Consider the following 10,531-nt stretch of genomic DNA (forward strand, 5'->3'; position numbering starts at 1 on the left):
CTGCATAACGATACTTCAATGATCCAATGATGACCAAGAGGCTTATCCAGATAAGCAATCCACCTTAGCTGAAAAAAAAACTTTTGCTGTAAAATAAGACTCCCTAACAACCCTCGATAGCTAAACTGCGGTATCACACCTTGATAAATATTATTGAGGGAACAAACTAGGCGTACACATTAACCACTTGTTCACTGCAACACCAGGTCAAGGAAGGCTCATCTCAACAACAAAATCAAAAACCTCTCCCATGAAGAGATGTTTTATTTAAATGACTCTGCAAGGGTTGCTGCAGAGAAAGAATGTTACAAACAGGTTCGAAGCATACATACACGACACTAGGGACATTTCCTGCACTACTTTGTACAATTGTATGGCGGTGGCACACCAAGACCACTCACTAGGAACTTTCAGAAGAGCCAGAACAAACAAGTTTCTTCCCTTGATGGGAAAAGACATACATTTCATAAGGGCTTAAAATGCCTTCCTTTTAACATCTGACTAAAGAATTCCGTTATACCATCACCCAACATGAAAAACACAAAATTCTAAAGATTTCCAAAAGCAAAGTTACTCTAACAGGTTGTCCAGGTCTACTGCCTGTCCCCTTCAAAAGAGAGAGTAAACGCTATAAGTCAGAAAGATATCATTATATGGAGATTTCGAATTAGTTGCAAAGGCTGCTGAAAATCCTCAAGCTTTCACGCTCTTTGCTTGCAGAAGTTCATCAACGGCTACAAGTGCCGTAGTAACAGGGCCGTCAAAGCACCGCTTTAGCAGACGATATGCACGTACGAATGCGGTATCCACCCCATCTGTGCCAGGCTGGACCCTGCACATAACAAGAGTCAATACCTGAGCAGACCGTGAATGTTCTTTTACACCTAAGAATCCATCTCAAAACATGAGTTTGCATACCTGAAGACCAGCTTACAGAAATTCTAAAAATTTCTTAACTCATTGAAAACAGCAACAAAAGTTCGCACATGCCGATGCTTTCTACATACTTCAAACATCTCTCTCTCTTATTCTGCGCTTTCTACCATAATCATCCTCCCTGGATCTCAGCCTTGGATCATCATCTTCATCAGCAACCTGGCTTCTGCTTCTATTCTTGATGATCCTCTCTCTGTCCCAGTCATCATCCTTATCACGATACCTATCTCGATCCCTCTGGTCCCTATAAACATCCCTTTCTCTCTCTTTGTAGAGGTCTCTCTCCCAGTCTCCATCCCTATCATCCCTGCGATGCCTCTCGTTTATGCCTCCATTTTCTTTATCCCATCCCGCACCTGTCCTGCTCCTCTCATGTCCTAAGTCACTGGTATAATTATATTCCAGGCTGCCCCCATCCTCAGCATAGCTTCCATCTCTAGCCCTCCTATCATGCTCCTCACCGCCCCATCCAACCATAGATCCATCTCCCCATATAGCTTGGTGAGGACCTTCCATGCCGCTTCCAGGCATCAATCCCATTCCATTTGGACGCCCAAAAAACGCTGGATTAACATGAGGTGCTACTCCAGGAAGGCCACCCGGGCCCATGCCAGGAAACGGAGCAACCATCCCAGGAAAAGGAGGTCCAGGCATTACATAGCCACCATACGCAGCCCCGCCCCTTCCCCCCATTGGCCCATATGGTTGATCATAGCCTTGCCCTATCATTCCTTGATGCATTATCATCGCAGATTGGTGGCCTCCCATGGGCCCAGAATGTGCCTGACCGTATGGCATTCCTGATCCACCACTTCCTCCTCCTCCACCACCAGCAGCACCACCACCCATTCCCTTGTTCATGTAGCTTCCCCTCCCCCTTCCACCACCACCTTGCCCTGTCTTACTACCCATACCCTGACTTGTTCTTGCCCTCCCATAGCCGCGACCGCTGTCCCTTTCCTGATAGGACCCCCCTCTTGTACCTCCAGCAGTGTTGTTATTGGACCTCCTGGTGCTCATCTGCTCCTGTGCCTGGTACTGAGCTTGAGTTTTCTTCTCTTGCTGAAAAGCCATTTGTTGGATACTCTTTGCATTTCCAAGCGCAACAATACAAGGACGACCATGGAATTTCCTTCCATTCATTCCCTGTTTACATGCAACTGCAGATGCATGATCGAAAAACTCCACTTGACAGTACCCCTTCGATTTTCCACTCACCCTCTCTTCATAAAACTTCAAATTCTTCACTCGTCCATACTCTGAAAGAGCCGCCTCAAGTTCTGCATCTGTGGTCCACCACTGAAGATCACCAACAAAGAGCATACCACTCCCATCACCTGAGTATTGTTGTTGTGGTGCAGATCGATCATTCACCATTTGTTGCCTGGAAGGATTATCTGCCACACTGTATGTTAAATCTCTCGGTGTGGGTCTAGAGACACCTGTTGCAGAGCCAGGATTTCTATCAAACAACATGTCATCTTCACCACCTCGATCTTTAAAGTTCTCACTGGCACCTCCAATAACTCTACCTGAAGCAGCAGTAAAACTGCTGCCTGGATGCCCACCACTTTGAGCAAGAGCGGCAGCAGTAGAAGAACCTATCAGATTCTCACCATTACCAGATGCTAAATCTGTCTTGGTGTTATAAGAACCTTGCCTTGCGCCATTGACATAACCAGAACCCTGCTCCTTGGTGGTTGGGGACAAAAACAGTTGCATCTGTTGCCCTTGAACCACATCCTTACCATTCTCCTTGTGTAATTGTCTGCTAGTCAGCTCCTGCCTAGACCATGCAATAGATAATCCCCTTTCATCTTTGATCTCTTCTTTAATCTCGATCTTCATCCCCTTGGGAATCTCTGTTGGAGCCTCTGAGGGGTTAGAAGTGGCAGCAGCAAGCGTGGCTTCCAATCGTGTTTGCTCCATAGTCCTTGTGTCCAGATCAGCTGTCAAAGCAGCAGCTCTCGCATCTGATTTCTGATCCACCATGTCCATGTCACCCGTTGGATAGGCATCCCCTGTAGCTACAGCTGGAGCTTCAAGAAGCCCTATATTTACATCATCATACAGCTCTTCGTACTCGTCCTCTTGAGCCATGTCATCATCATCTGCAGGAGCACCTAAAGAAACTCCTGCTGCAGTCGCATCGCCCAGCTCATTTTCTCCATAGTCAAGCTCATCATCCCCAGTGTCAACGTAAGACATGACCCCGGCAGGATGCAGGAGAAAATTGCGCACAAAATGGAAAGCAAACGCAAAAACGAACTTTGCTTACCTGCTCCTCTTAATTCGGCACCATTGAAAAACCCTAGCTTCCATGGAAAGCTCAGTCGTGAATTGAGTGGAGAACTGATAAAATTAAAATCCCTCCTACTACAGGAGAATTGTGGGTAAACGAGCAAACCCTCCTTGGAATTGGCGGTGGTGTCTAAGCAAAGCCCTAACCTCGTGCAAGCTTTGACAGAAAAGAAAGTAAGATGTCAGCAGGCACTTGTCAAGAAGAATCTACCATATCGTGCATAATGTGAAACGTACCCAATTGGAACAACGGAGAAGGGGAAATGGGTCGCCCGGGGAGGGGGAGGGGATCTAGATTTCGTGATAGTAGAGTGGAGAACCCCTCTCCAGCGTTAGAAAAAAACCGGGGTATAGTGTATTTTAACTGGCTAAAATCATAAAAATTTCGGTTAGATTTTGAGCTTGCCTTGAAGAAAACCGACAAATTTACACAAGTTTTAGTGTAATTACCGGCAAAAGCTTCAAACTTTGACCAAAAAAAGGGCAGAAGTTCAAGTTTGTCCTTATTTCCTTCGGTTGGGAAAAATGTATTTTTCTAGCCCTGCCCCTCTCGAGCGTACTTAGGCTGGTGGAAGACATGGCACTTTATGAGCTCTTCCGGGTGGAAAAGCCTCAAAATGTGCACTTTCGCCGTCCATGTGATGGCAGAAGAAAATGTAACACAATTTTCTTCCACCGCATGTTGTGAACACCGAGAGGCAACGGAAGAAAGAGTAGGAGGCAAGTGTGGACAGAGGGGTGGGAGGGTTGCATTAACATGATAACAAGAAGAAAGAACTTCCCAAGGAGGAAGGGGGGGTGATAACAAATTTCCTTTTTCTCTTCCACAATGTGGCACTCTCTATCTCCCTTTTCCGCCCTATGTGAACAACAAGGCCACATGGCACTTTCTTGTTGGTTTGCAAGCTTTTCCAATTTCTTATGTCACCCTATGTGAACCCAGCCTTAAGTATAGCAAGCCAAGTGCTCTCTCTCTCTCTCTCTCTCTCTCTCTCTCTCTCTCTCTCTCTCTCTCTCTCTCTCTCTCTCTCTCTCTTTTCGGTATGTATGTGGATGAGGTTTCTGACTACATTGACAGCGATGGGGATAAAGGTGCTCAGTTGGTAGGGACATGGATTCCACTTTTGTTATATGTTGATGACATAGTGTTGATCTCCGAATCCCCAAAGGGAATGCAACGTCAATTGAATGCTTTGCATACGTTTGCCCACGAAAGGGTTTATCTGTCAACCTGGGTAAAACCAAGGTTATGGTGTTTAATACCACCCCACAATGGATCAGGAGGTCAGCACCTACATTCACATACGGCCAGGAGACTGTGGAGTACACAGACGCTTACACTTACCTTGGAGTGGTTTTTAGTGGACCTGCATTCTCACTCAGAAGAGCAGTTGAGACTAGACTTACTAGAGCCCATGCACCATTGGGTAGATTGGAGAGGATGTGTTCACAGGTTCAGTTTCAGGAGCCCCGGACGAAGCTCTGGCTCTTTGACACCTTGGTGGCTTCAGCATTGCTCTATGGAACCGAGATATGGGGACCTTCACTGCATCACCACGGGAGGCCGGGTCGCATAGACGGATGGGGGAACATGGAGAAACCTCTCGTCTCTATGATCTCGCGGCTCATTAGAGCCAAGGCATCAGTACCACGAGCCATTATCCGAGCAGAGCTAGCGCCCCCCCCACTAGTGGTGGAGGCGCTCACCAGATCAGTCTCCTTCATAAACCACACATGGGAACTTCCTAGAAACAGATATGCTCGCATAGCACTTGAATCCTCTCGACATTTAGCCATACAAGGAGATACAACATGCTGGTATGGGGAGATGACATCATGGTTTCAGACACATGGGTTCAGCATAGACAGGCTGCCACCATTCCATTACTCATTGGATGCACCATCTCTCACTCTTACCCAGTCAGAGATCACCAAGCTCATCCACCAAGACCTAACCCAGCTAGACACCAGGAGGACATGGATACAACCAGCACAGGAATTGGGCACGAAGATGGCTTTCTATAGAGACCACCTTCTCTAGCTTACGGAAGATGGTTTTGTGACGAGACCCAAATACATGGATACCCACTTGTCTCATGGGATACGATGTGCTATTGGCCAGTTACGCACATCTTCTCACCAGTTGCGGATTGAGACTGGGAGATACAGCGGAGTATCAGCAGAGGACAAGACATGCCCCTTGTGTAACATGGAACTTGAGACAGAGCTACACTATACATGCCGCTGCCCTGTCTACTACGAGATACGAGGCCGCTTCCGTTGCTTGTTCAAAGAGGGTTTTGGACCACTCTCAAGAGTCATGGGATACGAAGATCAGAGATGTCTGGGTTTGTTCTTGCTGGAGCTGCGCAGACACAAAGATAGCCTGATGAATGGCGAGGCTAGCCAGTCTCAAAGACGGATCACAGACTTCTTCAGAGCATACACGGGACAACCGCAAAAGCCACTCCCATAGCAGAGCTCCCCCTCGTCTCACACCAGAGGCACACTGATTGACCGAGAGATTGAACTGGGGAAATCCAGGTGCCCGTGACTGCGAAGAACTACACAACATCGACGGAGGCTACGACAGAAAATTCGGAGCACGCTGGCCAGGCATGCACGACGCCCGGTCATACTACTAACTATGGAGGAAATTGATGAGATTCGCCAACGACCGATGCTAGATCTCTTGTGATTCAGCTATCCCAACAAGCCGCCCATTTTTGGCTTAGTTTTTTGCTTGGCTCCCATCGACCAACTTAGGACCCCATAGTATATATCTTTGTTTTGTACTGTTGTTAGGTTATTTTGTTACTCTGACTTTGTATCAGATCCACCACTTTGTAACTTTCGGGTCTCATAGGTCACTATGGCCTTTTGAAGACGTTAATATAACATTTCATTTCTCTCTCTCTCTCTCTCTCTCTCTCTCTCTCTCTCTCACAAACCGAAAGGGAGTGTCATCATCTGCCTCTACAAATTCCTTATATTGTATGTGCATGTTGATAGTAGCATGACTTGATGAGCAAGATGCTCCCTCAAACATGTTTCGAGTTCAAGAACCTCGCCTTTGATCGACAATCAACAAAATTAATTTTCTATAATGACATAATTTTTAGAAATAATTAAAAGTTACAAAAGTAAGGTGGATAGTTGTCACAATGTCTCTCCAAAATTTATAAGACCAAAAGCCATATTAGTTGGAATTTGAAATCAAGAAGAAGATTACAAATCTCGTTTCTTTTGCCTTTAACTTGTATCTTTGCAATACTAGATTGTTTTGGACATTGAATGCTATTAAAAAAATTTGCACTATGGAGAAAACTTGTCTCAATGTCTATCCATTGATTGCAATAAGTTATCAACCACCTCCAATTGTTGCTTCACATCCAACTGTATGCCTAATGGCTTCCTCTACCAATGCCCCTCTATTGACATATCACTTAGCTTCAACACTTTACTTCACTTTGCTACAAGCATTGACTTAGCTATATATCAACAAAATTCAAATCTTCCACTAGAAATCTCGTCAATTATAATTGAACTAGTGCTTGTTGGCATTTGCTTAGTCTTAGAGACAAAAAAACGATAGCCTTCCAAGGTTGGACTTATTTGCCTTCGCTTTCTTGGTCTTCAAGACCACGACACTAGCAGTCCATTTTCGTGTCAATGCTTGCCAATTTAGAACTTGTTTATTGTAATCTTGCTCCAATATGGTAGCCTTCCAAATGCACACAATCTCCATAAAACCCAATAGGGCTAATTTATTGCCACCACTATTTGTTCATCAGCCATCTCCATATTTAGAGTCTCTCCATAAACTCTCAAATTTTAGGCTTTATTGCTCATTTACTTTACATCCTCATGCACTATCTCTTGCACCCACATAACACACATGCCACAAAGCATTGTCTTTGTAGTCCACCTAGTATGGAGGCATCCCTAGTAGCCACCTTCAATTTTGTTGGACCATCTTCTCCTTTGCACTCACTATTGTCTGGTATAGGCTTTCATCGCCTATTTATGAAACATAATAGCTAATAACATTCAAAAGACGAATATCACACATATTCCTTAGCATTGTCCTTGTACCCAGCTGCATAAAAAGCATCCCAAAACACCCGCCTTTCTCTTTGTAGCACCGTCTTCTTCTCAACACCTGCTATAATATCATATAGCCTTTCAAAGTAACATTTAGAAGATGAATAACCCACACATTCCTTCGCATTGTCCTTGTACCCAACTGCATTAAAAGCATCCCGAAACACCCATCTTTCTCTTTGTAGCACCATCTTCTTCTCAACACCTGCTATAATATCATATAGCCTTCCCAAAGCCTCCTCATGATTTCAAGCCCCAATATTATCTATAATGCTCTATTATCCTAGTAAGTCCACCTCTTGAACTCCTAGTATACTCCAATAGTGAAGTTTACTCCGAGACGCACATAGCATTGCCCATCACAATGAGCTAGAGTGAATGTCCTAAGCAAAGCCTAAAATACTTTTTTACTACAAGTGAGCACCACAACATTAATCAATTAGAACCATCCTACCTCTTTTAGCCTTCATCTCTTCTTTGTTATCTCTTTATAGTAGATGCCTTATAAGTGCCTCAATGCCAAATAGTTAAAAAGTGCTTTCTTTATCAAATAGTTTCTTCATGGTTGCATATGTTGAAGGCACACAGACTAAGCCTTGCAATGTCGAATGAAAAATCTTCACACTCTTTTTTCTCACTATGGCATTGCCCAAGCTAGATTTTTCTACCTCATGGAGGCCTTTGTATCTAGCCACCTTCCAATGCTTGCTCTCCTTGGGTGTGATGTTAGTGCAACATTAGCTTGAGTAGCATGTTGTTGTACTTTTAAGATGGCTTTTATTCTATCAACAACTAGCTCTAGGTCTTCCTAAACTTGTGATATTGTAGCTTCTCCAATAAGAGCTCTTTCATAATTTTGTTTTCCCACTTTACGGCTAATGAGATTAACTTTTCCTCAACTTTCTTTCTTTAGGTGGAGCAACTTTCTTGCTCAAATTAGAATGGACATAGAAAAGAATACCTAGCCTAGATATTCACAGAATGCAAAGGTGTAATAAGAAAAAAATGTGCTCCTTTGTATTCTCCCATTTGTACTTTTAGGTTTCTTACTTCTCATGTTCTGTTGTGTCTTGTGCCTTGAAATGAAACTATAGCTTTATATCTAGATGAAAAATTACACAATCCTAGTTTATTAATGTCGGTTCTCTAATTATACACTAAAGTTTCTTGGGACACTATCGTGTTTTGTTTTTCCACCAACTTGTTTCAATTATTTTCTAAAGATATAAACACATTTTGCATGTCTTTCTCATAGTATAGGCAAGTTATGAGGTGAAGAAAGTTGGTAAATTTTCTCTACATCAAAATACATGCTAGAGATCTTTAGTGCTACATTGCAAATCAAAGGTAGAGATTTCTTGCTAGTCATGGAGCTTCAAAGTTTTGTGGCTATGGAGCTTTAGAGTTTCAAAGGCAGAAGTGCATCATCATGTAGGGAGTCAGCGTGAGACATATGTCCATTCCTCTCATTGGTTGCCCATGACTTCTTTTGACCACCTCTTGTGAATTATATCAAAAAATATATTATTGTTTATAAATTTCCCCATCATGCCAAATGTGAGGACAAGAATCCTATGCATGGTGGCGCCTCTCTTATTATAAGTAGGGGGTTGGATGGGAGGATTGCCAAGCCATTCTTACCCCTACTCTTTTAGTGGTATCAAAGCAAAGGGGTGAGAGAGACATGATTTTTTTGAATGGGCATGCAAACCATGGTCCTCTCTTGTGAATACAAGGGAAGTGGCTTGCCATTATCCTCTTCAACATGCCCTACTCTCCCCTTAAAGAATAGTTTTTGTCCTAAAAAACAAAAGTGGAAAATGTTTTCTTAGTCATACTAATGTTCTTCAAATGGAACCCTCTTTACATCTATCCTTCCACTTAACCAAAACTTGATGGTGTTCATGATGGTTGTACATAAACATGGGAATCTAGAATATCTTTTTGGTTCACAAGGTAAACTTGGTGGTTTGATAAAATTGACCATAAAAACATCTGTGTCCACAATGTTATCATCAATGCTTAGTCTTTTCCTCAAATAACTAACATGGAAATATTGGATGCCCACTTGAAGAGGATGGTAAATCCAACTTATAAGAAACTTCACCAATTTTTTTGATGATTTTAAATGGACCACAATAATAAGGAGAGAACTTTGGGATTGGTCTTTTTTTATGACTTTTGGAATGTTGTGATGCACGTAGAAAAACTTGGTCACCTTCTTCAAAAGTAACTAATCATCGTTTTTCATTAGCATATTTTTTATACATATCTTGTGCTTGCTTAACATCTAAACAAGTAGCACATAACATAGATATGTAATCCTGTAGAAAGTGTTTGACTTGATAGATATCTTTATTGGTTAACCCCACCCAAGAAACGTACGTTAGCATAAACGGATGGAAACATGTTTTGCATTATTCTAAGATTCTTATTCAATGTTCCCAATCCAATTGTCTCTTACTTACATAGGCATGTAACATATCCTCTACGCCTTGATTAACCCTTTTGGCATATGACCTTCACTTTCAGAATGTTGAGCTGTACTTTTGACTTTAGTATCCAACTTTTGGAATATTGCTCGCCAAAAATGGCTATTGAACTTAGGATTGTGATCACTTACAATATTGACGAGTGACCATAAAATTTGTAGAGATTCTTCACAAATAGCCATGCTAATTTTGGAGTTTTTACCATGCTCTTTGTAGGAATAAACCTACACATCTTGGTGGGACGATCAACTACAACCCAAATGAAATCATGTCCATGTGTCGTAATTGGTAGTCCTACTACAAAATCCATAGAGATACTTTCCCAGTTGCCATCAAGGATCTTCAAAGGATGGAGTAGTGCTCATGCTTTTAATCTCTACACCTTATTAATCTCGCACTTTTGGCAATTAATCACCTTTATGCCAGTGTGGCCAATAGAATTGTCAACATATTAGTCTTTGAGAGATACATATATATATATATATATATATATATATATATATATATATATATATAGATAGAGAGATAGATAGAGAGAGAGAGAGAGAGTATCATCCTCCATAGCCTCCTTCTCGATGAGAGAAATAGTGAGAGCCACACTATATATATAGCCTAGTACTCACAAGGGTAAAGAGGACATGTGGGATAGAGAAAAGGCCTTTCCCTCCAAAGGACTTCCTTAAAATTACACTTTCATC

General features: G+C 42.6%; 1 protein-coding gene across 1 annotated transcript; it reads right to left on the reverse strand.

Moving 5' to 3' along the window:
* Positions 1-235: 235 nt before the first annotated feature.
* Positions 236-3,456, reverse strand: LOC147430155 (uncharacterized). The gene is made up of 3 exons (XM_086494658.1): positions 1,096-3,456; positions 919-941; positions 236-832 (listed from the first exon to the last, which is right to left on the reverse strand). The coding sequence occupies exons 1-3, from the start codon at positions 3,142-3,144 to the stop codon at positions 694-696; spliced, it is 2,211 nt and encodes a 736-aa protein (XP_086350784.1). The 5' UTR covers positions 3,145-3,456; the 3' UTR covers positions 236-693.
* Positions 3,457-10,531: the final 7,075 nt, after the last annotated feature.

The sequence above is a fragment of the Adiantum capillus-veneris genome, chromosome 22 (assembly GCF_014529385.1).
Source record: "Adiantum capillus-veneris isolate H3 chromosome 22, ASM1452938v2, whole genome shotgun sequence".
NCBI classification, from domain to species: domain Eukaryota; kingdom Viridiplantae; phylum Streptophyta; class Polypodiopsida; order Polypodiales; family Pteridaceae; genus Adiantum; species Adiantum capillus-veneris.